This window comes from Calidris pugnax, unplaced genomic scaffold (assembly GCF_001431845.1).
Source record: "Calidris pugnax isolate Ruff unplaced genomic scaffold, ASM143184v1 scaffold24, whole genome shotgun sequence".
NCBI classification, from domain to species: domain Eukaryota; kingdom Metazoa; phylum Chordata; class Aves; order Charadriiformes; family Scolopacidae; genus Calidris; species Calidris pugnax.
Window position 1 is genome coordinate 4,753,423 of NW_015090922.1, and position 19,360 is coordinate 4,772,782.

Consider the following 19,360-nt stretch of genomic DNA (forward strand, 5'->3'; position numbering starts at 1 on the left):
TTACTATTCTGTTAAGCTGTCTTTATCTCAATTCATGAGTTTGGGTTTTTTGCTCCTTCTCTGTACCGTATCAGGGTTGGGGGGGAGAAAGGAAAATTTTCCATACCTTATGAAGATATTTTCTGATCTTCTGTAAACTACTTTGTTTGTATCAAAGAACATGTTTTAGAACAAGCATAATGATTTATCTTTAGTCGCCAGTGTGTTTATGAGCTAAGTTTAAGCTCAGATTGTCAGTCTTGTTTTACTTCTGACTTTAAATCCAGGTATTTAAATACTACATCTATAAATATTGTCAGCAAAAATGACCAGCTTCGTGGTATAATGCAGTATAATTCTCAGTTGCATGATACTGTCAGTTTTCATTTAAAATCAACTTTTTCAAAACTTACTTCTAAATGAACTTAATCAGATTAACTTCATTTAGTCACATCTGTTCATGATTGTTTTCCCCTTTTACTAGCCATACAAATCATGAAATTAAGCTAATTATATACCATTATCAGTTGCAAAGAACTAGTTTCACAGTTTTATACCTTTTAATACCCTGCAGGAGATTAAGGCTTGTTTTTTGTTAATATGTAAAGTGCAGTAACTTAAATGGATTTCCCCGCAGTTATTGCCAAAGGATTAACTAGTTTATTATTGTTTTTCCACTATTGTAAATTGGTTTTAAAACATTACGTTTTATGTGGTTTCATTGATGGCAACACTTGTCATGCTATTGGAAACATTTTCCAAATAGAACTGCTATATACGAGTAATTGTTATATAGCTATAAAGCAAAAGAAATAATTGTCCTGTCAGAGTGTTTATTGATGGTAACATCTGATTTTTATCTTCTCTGCTCCTCCCTCTCTTTTGGGGGGATACTGCTCTCACACAGGTGATGATGAGCAGAGTGATTGGTTTCATGAAAATGAATCTGGTGGAGCATGTGGAATTACAGGAGCCATTCCCTGGTGGGAACAAGAAGACTCGACAGAACTGGAGAGAGAATTGCCTGATCCAGTCTTTGAAAGTATCCTAACTGGTACTTTCCCTCTTATGTCCCGTTCAGGGAGGAGAGGTAAGTAGCAATCAAGAAAATGCAAGCTGTAGAATCACTTGGGTACAGTAAAAAGATACTGTGGGTTATACAAAATATGTAAAATGTTGACAAGATCTTGGACTTAGCAGGTTGTTTCCTTGAACTATTTCATTTTTAAGGTACTATTAGAGAGAAGTAACTTTTAAAAAGTCAATGATTAGAGAAGTCAGAAAGTGGCTCGCTTTGATAGTCTACTCTTTTGTTTGTTGTCTCAATGTTTGCATTGAGAATAAAGTGGTATTTAAAATGAATCTTTATATTCCATTTTGTTCCTGGCTTCTGTGATGGAGTTTAAAAGTAGAAGTTCATTAATTGAAAGGCTGGAAAGACTAGTGTGACCATCTGTTTTGCTGCTTTATGGTTGGGCCATATTGTTTGTAGAGAAGAGGGAAGGGTTCCTTTAGAGCGAGGATTGAGGTTGTAACTGAGAAATTTTTTTTTTTTTTTTCTGCTTTAACATACTTTAAAAAACTGTAGATCGGATGTCTCCAATGGAAAGTTGCACCAGTGTTAGATTGCATTTGCAGCTAGGAACCCACTCTCATCTAAAGATTGAAGATGTCAGACCTCAGCTTGCTGCCAAATGATTTTGTTGTGCTTTCCCTCTGCCACAAGGATCTCCTTTCACATTCAAATACAGATCTTTTACGTGAACCGTGGTCAAATCACTTTTAAACTACTGTGCACACTGAATGTATTGAATACGTTTGTGAGGCTTATTTTGCAGATGCTTGGAATTGTTTCTGAGGTTTTAGTCTCTGCATGTTCACCAGATTTAACATTTTATAGTACTAATGAAGTTGTAGGTGATACAAAAATCACTTTCCTACTGTAGTTCAGTATGCTCTGCTTATGCAGCCAACTGTGCATAGAACCAGAATGGCAGTAAGACTATCTGCAGAAATGTTCATTTTCATGCCAACTTAGCCTTTCTCCCACTCTTTCCATTCTGTACTCTTTGTTTCCACCAGGACAGTCTTTGACAATATTAAGATGTTTTTGTTTGACTGAAGTCAGATTGATAGATTGGTGTGTAATGGTGAATTTTATTGGCTATATGGTATAGAAAATATTCTTAAATCAATTTGTATTTCTTTCTTGTAGGTTTCCAGAGTAGATTTAGTCATCTTCATGGAATGCCAGCACGAAACATAAAAAAGGCTTCAGGAAACCAGAATGCATTGGTAGGTGCTTTTATTATGTTAAACTAATGTGCACTGTTCTTAGAGGGTTTTTTTAAAAAAGTGTATTCTTCTTATGCTTGTTTCTTACTCTTGTAGATAGGTAATGGAATGGTAAGACTCCAGCGCCACTGCTGCCTGATACTGTGTGTTTGCTTCTTTTAATAGATAGACTCTTCCTACTGGAATTCTATTGTTATGGAATATTTGTGTGTACTTGAGTGGCAGAAACAGTCTGATACTATTTCTCAGTACTTATTTTGAGCCAAGTGTAGGAAGAGGTTTGGGGGAGGGAGGAGGCATTATTTAACATTATCAGTATATATCTTACATCTGTATGCAAACATGTTTCTCTCCTCTCACAATGAAAACTAAATCAAAGTTATTTTAACTTTTTCTCATACTGAAAGCATTCTAGGATGGATTGTGGTACAGTTGTGATTGATTTATTTTATTATTCTGTTTTTTCCCAAAAGTCTGGTTTATAAAATCTGTCCTTATTGTCTTTTGTTTGGTTGACTTTTGTTTGGCCAGGGAAAAGGGTATATACAAAAAGTATAAAACAAGCTAGTGATGCACCTATCACAGATACCATGCATTCCTTTGGACTGAGTTTATTCTGAGGCTGTGACTACAAATGAGAGATGTTTGGGGTTTTTTAGTGCCTTCAGCTCTAGGAGCAATGTTTATAAGTGAAGGAAAAAAAATCCAACTGTCCTTGCATTTTTGTACAATCCAATAATTGGATTTTCCTATAGCATTTTTCCAAAGTAAGATTCTAATGAATTTTTAAGAATTTGTTCATTGGAGGAGGGCATGAGGAGAAGAGAGACTTGAATTAAAATCTTAAAATATATTCATTGTAGTGTAGTCTATTCCTTTCTTATCAGAATAGCACTTGGAAGAGAAGAATGTGGGAGACTCTTTATAAGTGTGTAATAATCATATCCCAGCATGATAAATACTGCAAGATCAATGTTCTTTATTATTTGAGAACATTAAATGTTTTCAAATTTTAATTTGCCTAAACAAAAATAAGGTGCTTCTGAGAAATGTAAGAGCTATTACATGTGGAAAGAATAGAAAGGAATTGTTAGAAATTTAACTCACTTTGAAGAGGGAAGGTTTTTATAATTGAAGTCCCTGTCCAATAATTGCCATTTGGAACTGAGTAAGATGCTTTAAAACCTTGGCCTGTGATCTCTGCTGTTAGTGGTTGTGAATTAGATGAATGCTATCTAGTTCTTAGTTTCCTATCTACCTATTTTTATTTTTGGTTCAGTGCTTGCTTGAGCATATCTGGGATTTGTAGCCCATTTTCTAGGCTTATTGCAATTTCACTCTGGTATTTTATAGGAGCTATTATAACTGATAGGTTAGCTTCATGGTATTGATGATACATGGCTTAACTACCCTAAAAACTGCCTTTTCCTCTAAATTGTAAAAAGGTGATTAAATTTCAGTTGATGAAGATATACTGCCAATGCATATATATAATAAAAAATCCCAATGTTTATTTTCTGCTACACTTTCTTGATTGTCCTTAGGAGCCCATTTTATCTTCCAGTCATGGTATCTCATATATAAAGATGGTATCATAGTTGCCTTTATAACAAAAATACAAGCGAATCTGCTACAGACTGATAATTCAGTTACCTCCAGTTATTAAATATATCATTTACATAGTGGTGTGAAAGAAGGCCGACACGTGAATGTACCTTCTAAGACACTGTGTTTAGGCGGGAGTGCATAGGTAGAATAGATGTGCAGTTGGCTGTGCAGATGCAGTTTTCTGACCTTCTTAATGACTATTTATGTTTGTGGGCACATCTGCTGGAACCGTCTTTGCAAATGTAGCTATATAAGCCAGAGCTCACGTGCTTCCTTTTGTCAGTGATTGCTTCTTAAAGAAAATCTATTTTAGATACTTCAATCCAATGACAAAAAAAAAGGAATTTAATACTTGTGACATCTGATAAGACAGAACAAGAAGTAATTACTGCTATTAGATGGTAACAGTGAAGAATAGCAAGAATGCTTTTAGAAAGATTAATATGCTGAGGAAAGAACACTGCAGACTAAACTCATCGAACGGAGTTGTGGTGTGACTTAATTCTTTTTTAACAGTGAGGAGTCTGATGTCTGTATCACTGCCTTTACACAGGTTTTTAAGGGAGACAAAGTGAAAAATGGGTTTTCCTACACTACCTAAAAGACACACATTATTCAATCTAAGGATGTGTAGTTTGTATCTGGGGAATGTAAGCACATAGTTAGCCCTTTGCAAATAGTCAATGTGTTTAAAAAGTTAAAACTTTTTTGGAAAGCTTAGTTGAAGGTTCACATATATACCAGCTAGCAAAGCTTTGAAGAGGTTACAGGTTTAGGGAAGGCTGAATGAATAGCAATGTTAATACCTCAATATATCATTATCCTTTGTCAAAAATGTGTTTAATACCCAGCTGTTTGTCTGTTTTCTTGTAATAGAAACATCAGGCTAAGAGTGTGATTATTACTTGCTACGTAATGAGGAAACCGCCAGCTTTTCATACCGTGGTTTCTAGAAGCAGTGGGAGCTGAGAATCAGAGGAAGAATGCTACTTGCTCTTTATGGACCAGTTAGTGAAGTTTAATTTGAAGTAACCATAGCTGGCACTCAGATTCAGTCCAGATGCTCTTCCTGCATTTCATTGAGTTGCTTAATTTGAACAAACTCGTGGGTCTTTCTCTCATCAAGTGTATTGCCTTTGAGTCAAAACACTTTTCTAATGATCATACAACACTGGACAAGCAAGAGCGAAGTAAAAGCTTGGCATGCAAATACTATGAAAATCCTCAACTAATCCAATGTGCAGGTTGAGTGAGTTGTGAGACAGCAGATGACAACTGAAAGAACTGTGCAAGAAAATGAAGAAAAAATGAACCAGAACTGGCTTACATCCTTTGGATTGTCCAATTTACTTAAGATAGGCACGTTTTTTTATGGAATTCATAATTAAATGGTGTTAGACATATTTTCACATAAAATACATTACTGGCTGTTCATGTCTGCATTGCTTAGTTTGTGGCAGCATCATTTGTAAAAGCTTTATTTGAAAAGAAATAGAAAAGCACGTGGCTTTTCTGACACACTATGGTTTTGACCTTTCTGTGTCAAATTACTAGTAGCAACTTTGTAATTATAATCAGAAACATGCTACATGTACTTTTATACCATATCAGTATTAAATGTACTCTTTTAGTAAGGTATGTTGCATGAAATCTTAACGCTGTTTGGTTGAATTCTGCAGCTATATATGACCTGATCAACTATTCCCAACCCCTGCATTCTTTTATGTTAGGCAAAAGTTCCACAACTTAAAAGTAGTGTTCTATGAGTGAAACACTGATTTCTTAAAAGGACGCTTTTTTCATCCCATCTTTTTTTCTACATGTGTTTATAGATTTGAATGTCATTTATCTAGTACTGTGTCTCTGCCCTTAACATGTGAAGCTTTGGTATTTAGTAGAAAATCTAACATTTTAGATGAATGTTTTATGCAGAATTCTAGATGAACTGTTTACCTTCAATGGTTAAGGCTGCCATGCTTTTCTCAGATGGATTCCTGGAGAGATCACAAAGGCCCTAGTTAAAGAAAGTAAGAGTTAATAATTATAGTTAGTGAACATAAAACATGACTACTTTTTTATTTCAAAAGTTTTCTCCAACTAAGTACTTAGTGACTGTAAAATTTCACTTCTGTTCACAAGTCCTCTGTACAAATAAGTGAAGGACTTAAAAACCAGTGCAGCTGTCCTAGCTTTTCCTTGTGTGGTTCTAGGTGCAATTCCTTGCCTTGGACAGGGAGAGACATTGTAGGGTTTTTGTTCGAGGACTCTTACACATCGTCTCTTCCTGCCTGGATTCTCTGTCTGGGCTGGAAGCTGGGAAGTGACTTCACTGGGCTAAAAAGACCAAAACACATGACCAATAAAATAGATGCTTTCTTTTGACTCTGCCAATTTTTCCATCCATCACCTTTATATCATAGGTTTTGATTTCATGATATTAAAACCAGGCTATGTTAAGTCTTGCAGTCCTAGGATTGAGGTTTTTTGTTTTGTCTTTCACAGCTTACTATGGAGCTTGAATATATCTAGTTATACTTATTCAGAAGTAAATAAGGAATGGAAGCTACGTTTCAGAGACTTGTTATCTGAAGGTGTTTGTCAAATCCTGTCTTTTTCGAAAGTTCCAAGGTAAAAGAGCTTTTCTCAAAAAATTGTTGTCAGATAGCTACTGCTCTGAAGTGACGAGTAAAGACGTATCAAGCACTTCTGTGTTTTGTTAACTGCTTTCAAAATCTAAAACCAAATCAAACATTTCTGCTTCTAAGTTCTTTCTGAAGAAGAACTGAAGAAACAGCCAGGTGTTTTCAGGATTTTTTTTCTTGTAAAAATATTTTGGAAACTGAGTGAAATGGTATTAGATAAGAAACCTTATTACAAATCTAAGGAATTCTTCCTTACAGAGTAAGTTGAGTGGGTTTTTTTTACAGTATTGGTAAGAAGCCTCTTTATGGATGGTCTTCAGGTTTTGGAAAATTGCTACTTCTGGAGTTGATGTTGATTTGGTGTTATGGAGAATTCTTTTACTCTGGATGTGTGACATAGATAAAACAATTCAGTTTCGGTGAGGTGCACGTAATAACTTCTCTGTGGGGTTTTAATTTTTTTCTTTCATTAATGACTTTTGGCATTTGGAGCAATAGTCTCTAGGTCAAAATCTGTGGAAATGTCAGTGGTATTAGATGATGTCTGATAACAAAGCTAAATTCTTGTTGGATTCCAGACTTCCTCTTGTTCAGGATCAGGATTATTAGGCCTCTAAGGATGACATTCTGAAACCTTACACTGCTAAAGCCATGAATGAATTTTCCTTTAAGTGGGTAGGAGGTTAATGGCTTTTGGGTTTCGTAATGGAAGTTTTTATTAAGATTTCTTGTCATCAAATGTATTTTCAGCTATTTAAAGCATTTCTCATTGTGCTTTTTCTTTTATTTTTTTAAATTTTTCCTTGTTTGCAGTTGTCTTAAATTGATATCTGCATTTATATTTATACGTAGTGAATAAGTTGTGCTCTTTTAATCCTCATTTTAGCTAACTCATTACCTTAGTTTTACAACATAAAGGAAAAAACTTCTTTGAGGAGAGTGGCTGGTTTCCTGCACTTATGCTTCCTGATGATACATTTTTTAAGACAGAATAATTTAGGTTCTTTGCAGAGGAGGTGCTGCTGTGATGGCAGTTTAGGCCCCACCTGTGATTCTTCTAGTGTTTAGTCACTATTGGCAAATATGCTACAGGTTTCCAAAAGAATGAATTGAATGACACTATTCTACACTTCAGCACTTAGGTTGAAATAGCTTTATTTTATGAGAAAACAAAAGGGGAAAAAAAAGATTGTCAGATTTCAAAATCTCATTATAAATAAAGGCACTAACTGGTGAAGGTGAGTATGTGTTGGTTTTATTCTTTTCTTCTGTATCACTTGTAAATGAGAGTGTATAGTCTTGAATTGTGTCTTAGTTTCATTCTTATAAAATGTATGCCTATCAAGAAAAAAAATAGCTTAAATGTATCGGGCAATTAATAGCTTGTAGAGGTGACAATTGTACTGTATCAACAAAATGAAGATCTTGTCTAGGTATAACTACTGAAACAGATTTTCTGTTTGTGCAACAGAGCTTGCAGTGTTTTTTCTTGGTGTATTTCACCTGCTGTGATAATCAAAGCGTACCCTTACAATATCAAAGATTAACTTTCGTCTAGCTGAAGTGAATGTGGTTTCTTAGTCTATTTTCTTGGACTCTCACTTCAAGTGTAGTGTCAAAACCAGGATCCCACTTCAGCAAAATAGTTGCCTCCAGCGTTAGTCTCAGAAATGCCAAATGTGCTGCTTATTTTTTAAAGGCATCTTATAGTTTATTCATGATGACAAGTGCTATGAACTGTTAGTCTGAGCAATATTCTTTGTAATTCACCTTAATCCAACTGCTGAAATGATAGTCATCTACAATTTCACTTAAGTTTACTTTTAAGCTAGGGAAAATAGCATAATGATATCCCTTTTATTCTTCAGTTAGTGTCTGTTTTGAAAACACGTTTAATGATACACACATCTACAGTTCTCCTTACAGACAATAAAGATTTAAAAAACCTCTGACTTCAAAATATGAGGCAGCGTAATTACTCCTCTTTTCTGTTGCTTATCACAAGGAAATTTCCCTTTCTGGTGTCTGGCTGCATGAAATGTGTCCTCTGCAGACATTTTGAATTTGCTTGTTTTGACTTCCTAAGTCTGTATTGGTTCTTTAATGTTTTATGTTTTAATGCCATTCTAATGGAAAGAATTTGTCTTTAAACATATTTGGGTTTAGTATCTTTTCTGCAAAAATTTCACTCAATTGTTTTTCTTCTAGAAACTTCTTAATGCCTCGATAGCAGCGTTTTGAAGAATTAATAGTGAAACAACAGCATCTTGTATTCAGAATCAAGTTAGGAGTTGTATTTCTTTGTATTTGCTTCTTGGGGAGTTGATCATTTAATGCTGGGAATAGACAGAAAATCATATGTGTAATAGGCAAGGAACACGTGCACTGATACCTGATAAGCAAAATGTCATTTATGCTGTAATAGCATCATAAATGTCAAGTAAATTAGGACAGTGATTTCAGCTAACACATTGTTTAGTACTTTTTTTTTAACTGAAAGCAAATGCAGGATCAGACACAACTCCTAAACTGTTGAAAGTTTCTTGCTAATTCAATCCATAATTCATTCACGTGAATATATTTCCTGCTCCAAAGGAAACTTTGTCTTTTTGCCTAGAATAGGTGGTGAGGGAGAATGAGGCCTACCAACAGGCAAAATAACTTGAAAGCAGTCCATCTATTTTTTCAGTTGCATTTTATATGGTGGCCATCTATTGGGAAAACAATGCCACTTTAGATCTGTAATAAAAGTACTCTGCCTATCTCTAGACATCTAGATTAAACCTATTAATAGTGACCTTCTAGATTTGTTCTGAGACACACAAGTTGTACTCGGATGCAGTAATTTTTTTGTTTGCTTGCTCTGTTCTAGCTTTACTTTGTGTAATACGTATTTGAAAAAATTCTTGTCTGATCAATATAATCTTTCAATATATCAATAGATCAATATATCTTTCAAATCATTACTGTAAGGCACAGATGGGGAATTAAAATGTTGGATGTTTGTTTGATGTATAACAACAGCAAAAATACAAACTTCAACTTAAAATGTTGGGGTTTCTGTATACGATCTGAGTTCATACGGCTTGTATCCAGAGTAAGAAGCAGCTGTAAAAATAGTGCATTAAACTGCAGTATTCTTTAGTGTCCTCTTCAGCAATTTGTCATGGAGATGCATATGTCAAATAACTTGAAAATACAGCACAGAAAATAAAGTAGCAAACACACATGATGCATTGTGTTGAAATTGAATTGCCCAAGAAAATTATTTTGCAATGTGAGGTATAACACAGGAATGAAGAGGTACTCTTCTGCCATTCTGTTTGATTACTGTGATTTTAGTTAGTCAGATGTAAAGACAATGTTCTATAACCTGTTAAAAATAACCATAAAGAAGTGGAGCAAACCACGGTTGTTTTAGCTTAACTTACCTGTGACTTAGCTGGAAAATGACTTTTTTTTTTACCGTTTTGTTTCTTGAAATAAGAAAATCAAATATGCATGTTGAGAGCGTAGTTTTCAGGAGGGAAGAAAATGCTCAGAACTTCTCAGGGACTGCCTCTTCTCATGGATATCATGTGGTATTTACAGCAAATAAACTTGTAACTGAATGCAGAACAGACCCTTTTCTTTACAGAAGGCTTTGTTAATGTTTCTGAGAGATCTTCAAATTGAATGAGCTACAGAAGTGGATACTTTCTTGAACATGTTTATCCAATATCAGAGCCTGCCATGATAACTTTAAATAAATAGTAATAAGCAATCATAGAATGGAAAGGTCATTTCCTGAAGGTAATCAGTAAATTATAATGTGAGTTGTGAGGTGGGTCACAGGAAAATTTGAAGTTTCTCTGTTTAGTGGTTTCTTGATGTTGTGGAAAACCCTACATATAATGTTGGTATGCTCTTTTCAAAAGCATAGTTATCTTTTCTGGGTTTTGTGTACTTAAACCATTTGTCCGATTGCCAAACTGCATATTGTATATCAGAATAAAGAGGACAACAAGAAAAGGTTTGTTAACATCAGCACTTCCAACTGGAGTGGTTCAAGAGACTGTTGTTCCTTGCCTTTTAATTAGTGTCCCTTCAGTGGGGACACAGCAGCTGCTTTTTTAGTTTCTTTTCCAAGTGGAGTGTAAACCATTATGACTGATCAAGTGAACCCTTTCAGTCCAACAATTTTGATAAATTCAAAAAGCTGTTCTACTCAATCTCTGTGTTGTAGTCTAACCCCAGCCAGCAGCTAGGACCTGCAGCCACTGGCACAGTTCTCCCCCTTCCATCAGAAGGGCACAGAGAAGAGGGAGAAGAAGAGTAGTAGCAATAATAATAATAATAGTATCACAAGTCACTCTGGCAGCTCGTTTAATTGGTGATCGGGGATTTCTGCCTCCCCTGCAGCCAACTCTGATTTATATGCAGATCTATGGTAGGGAATATTCTATTGGCCACTCCATGGTTCTGTCTATACTCCTTCTCAGCTTCTATGGGAAGCTGAAAAGAGTCCTTGAAAAGTGCAAACAATGCCTAGCAACAACTAAAACAATATATATCCATGGCATTCCTTTCACAACAATCACTAAAAAGGAAATTAACACTTTCCTGGCTGAAATCAGGACACCCTTGCAATTTGATTCAGCAAACTCTTACTTGCTTCTGCTGATCTGATTTTTGTTGTGGGTTTTTTTTTCCTTTCGTCGCTACTAACTTTAGGTAGTCCCTCATGTAATGGATAATTTTAAAACCTGAATTCACAAGTGTGAGAATAACTTTCTTATTCTGTCGTCTCAGCCTTGAGTTAGCACTCCTGCATTTATAAAGTTCAAGAAAGAAACTTGTCCTTAGTTCAGAAAACAAAAATTTGTTTATGTAGACAGTAATTTTCTTACTGAGAGCTGATTACCTAACTCTGTTGCAATTGTCATGCTATAGATAAATTTCTATAAACGGTTGTGAAATTTACTTTAAAGAGCACTAGATGAAATGTGCCCCGTTTCCCCTTCTCCCTGACCCCTTCCTGTTGAATTGTTTAGTTCTAAAAGACTTATTTTACAAAGAACTAAACAGATAGATACAGTAGGTTTACAGTAGATTGCATTTTTATTCTCTATAGAATATAGTCAGTGATGTATATGCATATTTTCTTTAGGGTTTAATGTGGTTTCTTTTCCTTGTCTCAGAAAAACATCTTCGTTTACATAGGATGTTTTACTGAATCTTACATTAAATATTACTAGAAAGTAGAAAATGTTTTAAAAATATTTGGGGATTGATGGATTAGTACTCTTCAAAGGGAAACAAAACACTAAATATTTCTAATCCTGCATTATTTACCGCATGGGTGGTTAAATGCTACTTTAGGCCCCATAAAATTAAAAGGGAGAAATCTGCCAACTGTAGCAGGAATTGGATTTAGGAAGAGTAGTACAGAGCCAAAATATTGCTACAGAATTAAATGTCAAAAATCTTCTTTAATAGTAGATATATAGTTCACAGTGCCTGGTTATGATTAATACATTTAATCTAAATCACTGAAAGTTGCGCTCTCCTTTTCCATAAAATACAATAGGACACAAATCAGTTTTACTGTAGGTGGATAACAATTGGAAAATAATGCATCTTCCCGCCCAATAAATTGTCAGTTATACCTTTTAACTAAAATCGATTCATCTTTCCAAAATTTATTACAATTTCTAATAATAAATCTTTTCAAATGTTTATTCATTTGCTTTTTGATACATTTGTGCCACTTTTGCTATGGTCTAATGTTTTTTCTTTTGATTCATTGTAAATTAGAAAATCTATTTTGAGTCAATTTTCTAGTTAAGAAGTTAAAATCTATAACCTAGCCATTTTTTCATAGTCTCCTTTGCACATTTTAATACCCTTGAACTTAGGTATAATCCAGTAAATTCTGATCAGAAGGTGATTAAAAGACTTTTCACTGCAACTTCTTGACTGAGGGCCAGATTCATAAAACAAGTATGTGTGAGATTGTTAGCTGCTTTTCTCCTGCACACCTCCCTGATTCAAAGAGGAAGATTGAAAGAATTAGAGCAAATGAACAGATACATAGATTTTGGCCAAAGATTTTCAGTACAGACAGTCAGAATTACCCTTTTGAATTAGAATGCAGCTGGGACAGTATAGGGTATGATCGAAGCCTCCTTTTTGTTGTCCCTTTATAGCAGCAAGACAATGATAGCACTGCAGATCACTAAAGCATACTGTAGGTTTCCCATTTTTTGTTGTGTCTTTAATTATCTAATGCTATGAATGTGGTCACCTGCCATTTCACATTCTTAAAAGTAACACTTTTTAAAGAAGAAAATATTTTAAGAGAAATTTTTCATCACTTTCTCTAATGATTGATTTGCTTATCTGCCTTGTGAAATTGTGATCACTGTCCAGTGCTTTCCTGCTCTGTATATAATAAAATGTGTCGCAGAGGGATATTCTTAATTTTTAAAAAATCTATCTAATAAGCATATTTCCTGTTCTGATCCAGTTAAACAATGTGTTCTTTCAGTCAGTTTTCTGACAAGAGTTATGTGTGAGAAGCTTCATCTAGTAAGTGGCCATATAAAATTTCCTAACACACAAATATGTCTGTATTATAAATGCCAATGTAGACAGAATATAGGAGGAAAGGCTTAAAAAATGTTTCAGACATAACTATGAATAAAAATTACATTCCTATTTGAATATGATCTACAGTATCACTTATTGGTAAATTTGTGTAGCAGAAAACATCTTGATGATTGATCTCAGAATTAAAAAAATCATTTGTGTGGATGGATTGGAATTCATTAATTTTACTAATTACACAGTGAAGAAAACAGATGTTTTCTAGGCAAAGATCAGGCTTTAATTACACGTCCTACCTGCTCATCTAAAAATAGTGTCAATATGTTCACGTCTCTCAAAGTTAATTTCCTATTCTTGTATGGAAGTATGATTCTGTTACCCATTTGTTAAGCCTTACTCTAATTGTGTACAAATACAGATCTAATATTCAGAGTACTCATTAAGGGGTACGTATGTCATAATGCATGTATTTAGAAAATTCTTCAAGAGTAAGTTCAGTAAAAATTGCCTCTTTAAAATGTCAACGTCAGTACTACCCAGTAGTAATCATAAACTGTGTGTTTTACAAAAACAGTCAAAACCACTTGCAACAAAGCTGAGTTTCCAGCAATTACACAAATCTGTCTCGAGTCCCTCTTGGACTCTTACTCTGAGGTATGTACTCTGGTGGGACTACAGCCTGCATGAGAAAGGTAGAGTAAGCTACCACAGAACTAGAGGAAGAACTTAACAGGGGCATCGTGTATGCTTGTTTTGTCTTTTAGCAAATAGTTATAAATATATTCTCTGTTTTAATTGCTTCAAATATGTATTTGTGCAGCGGAGATCACCTAACTAGTACCAGTAATTCACAAGTTCCAGAAAGAAATTGTGTTTGAAAGAAGTGTTTGCAACCAACAGCTTGAGGATGCATGATCTGTAGAAAGAGTAACTATTTTTGCCACGTTCTTCTGTGCTTGGAAGAAGTGCCTGAGAGAAGGTAGCAGAGCATCAGTAAGCCTAGTTGGAATAACGAGTAATTAATGCATAAACTGATGCAAGGCTCAAAATTAGCTAGGAGAACTAACAATTTTCATATTAGAAGAACTTAGTCATTTTAACTTTGTATAAAATCTTTCTAACTTCAAAACATAATTTTCTCAGTACTTCATTATACTGTCCTTTCTCAGACTTTACTGTTTGCCATGATTCTTTGTTTCAGAAAGTGTCTATGTTGCATGGAAGAGAATTCTCATATCTTTTCAGTGCAAATGTGTTTTCTTCAAAATCAGACTGTCCTATAATGAGTATGATTTCTACCAAAAATAAAAAGCCGATATGTGTGTACAGTAAAGGAACACAAAATGACAAAACATAAGCAGAGGCAGAATAACCCTTTAGCAGGGAACTCCACCACCTCTCTGGGCAGCCTGTTCCAGTGCTCTGCCACCCTCAAACTAAAGAAGTTTAGATGGAGCTTCCTATCTTCAAGCTTGTGCCCCATTACCTCTTGTCCTGTCACTGGGCACCACTGAAAAAGGACTGGCCCCATCCTCTTGACACCCACCTTTAAGAATGTATAGGTGTTGATCAGATCCCCCCTCAGTCTTCTCTAGACTAAAAAGACCAAAGTCCCTCAGCCTTTCCTCATCAGAGACATGTTTTAGGCCCCTAAGCATCTCAAAGTTTGTTACAAGTGCGACTATTTCTTATGCCTTCAGAAGAAAGCAAACAGGCTCTCTTGTCTACCTGAATCTAAAGGGAGACAGAAAACTGGCTGGAGATTCAGGTACGTCTGGTGTCTCGTTTATTTTACTGTCTTGCTGGAGGAGCTGAAAGTGGCCAGCCGTGCTGTCAGCGTACACGTAGCCCAGAAGTCTCAAATGGCCTTGACTTGCACAAAATAGATTATTCCAGTAGGGTGACAAAGCTGGTCAGCTGTTAAGAAAGCTAATCAAAGCAGACACAAACCCAAGTATAATAGCAGTTATTAGAAACTCTGATGGCATCAGTTTAATTAAACATAAACACCTAAAGCATTCATTTATTTCTTTATCAGAATTATCAAACTGGTGAAGTGCCCACAGCTGGGGAGAGGTGGGACTTTTTGACCTCACTTAACCTTTCTAGTATAACTAAGAGGATTTGTCTTGGCAGGCTCCTTTCTAAGGGGAGATCATTGAAACCATTAATGATCTATCCTTTGGCAAAATGCCTGGCACGAATTCTCTGAACAGACTTTTTGAAGCTTTATGTGCTTTCCTTAAAACACGTCTTCTGACTCTGAGTGTTCTGAGGAAGCTGATGGTTCTCATCTAGGTTTGTACATCAGCCTTCTTAAAATTCAGGTGGCTGTGTGCTTTGCATAGATCAGTCCTTTGGATCTGCATGCCCAATGTTGTTTAGTATCATCTAGATGTTGTGTAACCTGACAAGAAAAAGTATTGCTTATTGTAGTTTGAGCAGCAGCACCTGTTACACTTAAGAACTTTTCTCTGAAGAACAACTTGGGAAAGGCTGACAAATCCCAACCACTTTAAACCTTCTGTCCTAAAAGTGATAATCCAGAACTGGAATCCTCATCCATTCTCTCAGTGCCAATTACACCTGGTCAAGGATCTCCTGAAAGTTTGGCAGGGTCTCACCTACTGTGTGGCAATGGCTGATTTGAAAGCTGTCAAAGAAAAGAGGTTAGATAGGCAGTTTTCTTTTGGCAGGCACTGCCATGAGTTTTTGTTATATGCAGCAGGTTGGTGGACTGTGGAAGGTTGAGACTGGGGAGAACCCCTTTGAGATTGCCCAAGCGTTTTGTCTTGTGCTTTATTTTAATTTGTTTAGTGTCTTCCAAGTGAAGGAAATTGACCTAAGAACTATGAATTATACCTGTCCTTTTCTGTAGTCTTTGTGTGTCTTGCCAAGTGATGTTCTCACCAGGTATTGAATTGGTGTGCTCTCCTGGCTGTGGATGTCCCTGAGTTCCATATGTATTTTTGTTTATACTGGGAAGCACTGTCTTGGTTTTGTGGGCTGGAAAAATGGGTGCTGCTTCTAGGACTTTCAGAATCTGAAGTGTGTGTGTTTACTGTGTTGGATTTCACACAGCAGACTCCCAACATACATTTTGAACAGGTTGAAGGTTTAACAAATGTCTGTTTGTGTGTTAATGACATATAAAATGCAGTTAGCAAGTAATATACTCCTTTACCATCACAAGGCACTCTAGTTTCTTAAGGATTTCTTTCTGCTGCCACTTTAAAAAAAATAAAAATCCTTTAGCCGCAGTAATCTTAGCTCCCACATTTTATTTTTTTTTTTGTCTGACTTCAGTCTTTTCTCTGTTCCCAGTGATACCCACAGTTCCCTTTATATGTGCATACAATCCTCATATCTCCTACCTGCCAATTTTACAGGGGGCAGTGTATGATGTGAGTTCTTCCAGGCTCCATGTGTGAGCTGGCTGAGTTTGTGCTGATGTGTCCCCGGAGCGAAGGCACTGTTTTGGGTCACTCTGCCCATTAGGTGTCACAAATGCAAACTTCCTTTTAGGATAGCTCTCCTTTTAGAGCCAGCTGAAATTTGCTAATGGGCTTAAAAGCTAGTGAGGGAGTGCCAAGAGGTAAAAAGTTGCAGAAAATTATGCAGGTCTCCTTTTTCTCAGAAAACCAAGCTAAAAAAATTATTATGTGAAAACATGAGTAGAACAATGACTGTTGTGGAACAAACAATAGAATAGTAAACTGTCTGTACAGGAATAAAGCTCTGGGTGTCATGGTTTAACACCAGCTAGCAGCTAGGACCACACAGCTGCTTGCTCACTTCCCCTACCTGGGATGGGGGAGAGGATTGGAAGAGTAAAAGTGAGAAAAAACTTGTGGGTTGAGATAAAGACAGTTAAATAGGCAAAGCAAAAGCTTCACTCGCAAGCAAAGTAGGAATTAATTTACTACTTCCCATTGACAGATGGTTCTCAGCCATCTCCAGGAAAGCAGGGCTCCATCACACGTAACTGTTACTTGGGAAGACAAATCCTTTGGAGAAGTTAAAATTAGAACTGAAAACTGAATACATAACTAGTACAAAACCTCTTGTGTGCCTGGATAACACCTGTGTGTAATGTACATAGTTTACTAATATGATCCTACTTTAAGAAAGCAATGCAAATTACTTCTATGGTATCAGTTTGTTTCCAAGTACAGTGGTTAGCTTTTCAAAAAGTTATGGTTTCTCTTCAGTGTAGAAAACTGTAGTTTTAGTAAATATGCTCACTGTACCTCATGTGATTGTATGTTATAACTTTCCAGCAGTGACTATATTGGTACAATATTATGCTTTACAGAGGAAAAAGTCTCTTTTGAGACTGTAATCAGATTCATAGAGGCTAAACTTCATTTGGTCCAAGCCTGGTATTGTCTATTAGTTAGATCTGAACAATTGAAAATAATACAATGTAAGGAACAGAGACTTGGGTGGAGTTTACGCTCTGTAAATCTGGATTTACGTGTCTGGCTTTCATATGTCTCTGTAATAGCTAATAATACCTTCCCTTTCATTTAATAGGAATGCAAGAAGAAAATACATAGCAAGTTGTAAATAATGCGTGTAGTATATGGATTATGAGCATGGAATTGTGTAACTTTTTTTTTAATTTCTACATACCATAGGACCAACTTCTCAGTACTTTTTGAATAGATAGCAATGAGCCCTGGTGAAGTTTTTTATGCAAAATATCTGCTTTTAAGCTACTGATTTGTGGTAGTTTGTGAATTTACTGGAAAGAATTCAAGTAACATCCTAGAAAAGGGTGATCCTGGAATACTGTCAGAAGAACCTTGAAATTGAATTACAGCTTTAATATTCAAACGGAGGCATGTATTGTTATTTGTGGTATATGTAAAATTACTTTTATAGATGAAATTTAAAATCGGTGACGCAGAATAGGGTTTATAGTGCATGGGCTTTAAGAAGAACAAGGGAACATCTTTGATGTAGAGCATGTAGCAGAAAGATGCATATTTATTAAATAAAGGAATATTTTTAAATGGTGGTATGGTAAAATAAAAGGTTTTTCTTGCTGATGTGTTATTTAGATGATATCCTGTGTTGCCAAAAGGAAATGCAAGGGTTTCTCTGTGCGTAGGTGGTGTTTTATTAAATAAGTATTGTTTATATTTACTAAAAACAAATAAAATAATGAAATATTCATCTTGTAAAACAATGAAGAGCAGCCTTGTCGAATCTTAGTACTTGAGGCTTTCATTTCTAGGAGTCTGATTCTTTGTGCTGTGTTGTCAGTGCTGCCTCTGTTTCTGGAGCAATGCTGTGCTTTATTCTCATCACGGTCATTCAATCTGAATTGTCAGACTTGGCCAGTTAGGCCTCTCTCTGCCTGGGTTAGATATGTGAATTCCAGAAAACACAGAAAAATCTGTGGCTCCTTAGGAGTTAGTGGACATCTGTGTGTTAGCAGAGGCGAGTATTTGGAGGGCCACTGTGTAAAATACCAGCTTGCTTGCAGCAGCCTCCATCATGCTCTGTTTGTTATCATGTAAGCCATTCCATGGAGGCACACATTACATGACCCTAGACCACTAAGCTTCATATATTTGGTAAGAATGTTAAGAGTTCTGTGTTGTCCAAATATGAGCTAAAAATGCCTTGCTTGTCTTTTTTAAGACAAAAAATAAACCAGAATTGCTCTTCTCTCTTGCATCGCTCCTGCATTGGACTACCACTTAGTATCACTGCGGAGGCAGGTCTCGAAGAGGAAACAGAGAGAAAGCCACCTGCTGTGTTGTCATATATAACGTTTCCTGGACTTGTTTCTCATAAATATCTCATGGCATTTTCTCTTTCAATCTTTTTGTCAGTATTTTTTTGTAATCATCGTTTCCTTCTTAGCAGCATTGTTTGTACTGTGTTTGGTGATAATTGCAGTAAATCTGTTTATCACAGCAAGCCTAACGCTTACTTACACATTGCCGTTAAAGAGTGGTAACAGCAGAGACTGAAAAGCAACAACAGACCTTGCTTGGCAATGCATCAACACTGAGCTCAATGCTGTAGCAGCTTAGGAGCATTAAGAACTCTGAGCTTCCAGAGACCAATTCAAGACAGTCATCCCAGCAGAAGGAATTTAAATGGATTGCAAGGGGTGGAGTACTATAACCTGCAACTCTCTTCCATTCAAAGTGGAAAATTTTAATTTCCTGTTCCAGCAGGTCCATGTCCTTCTTATATTGGGAACTCCAGAGCTGGACGTGGTACTCCTG

At 35.9% G+C, this 19,360-nt stretch overlaps 1 protein-coding gene across 2 annotated transcripts in view; it reads left to right on the forward strand.

The window, feature by feature from the left end:
• Positions 1-19,360, forward strand: part of GPATCH2 (G-patch domain containing 2) — a 120,614-nt gene that overhangs the window by 21,351 nt on the left and 79,903 nt on the right. Inside the window, exons 4-6 of one of the 2 annotated variants that reach the window (XM_014951155.1) lie at positions 887-1,069; positions 2,195-2,274; positions 4,759-5,237. In XM_014951155.1, the coding sequence (XP_014806641.1) occupies positions 887-1,069; positions 2,195-2,274; positions 4,759-4,851 (356 nt within the window). In that variant the 3' untranslated portion in view covers positions 4,852-5,237. Of the gene's footprint in view, positions 1-886; positions 1,070-2,194; positions 2,275-4,758; positions 5,238-19,360 lie in introns of those variants that run through there. The other variant, XM_014951154.1, reaches the window with a different exon arrangement.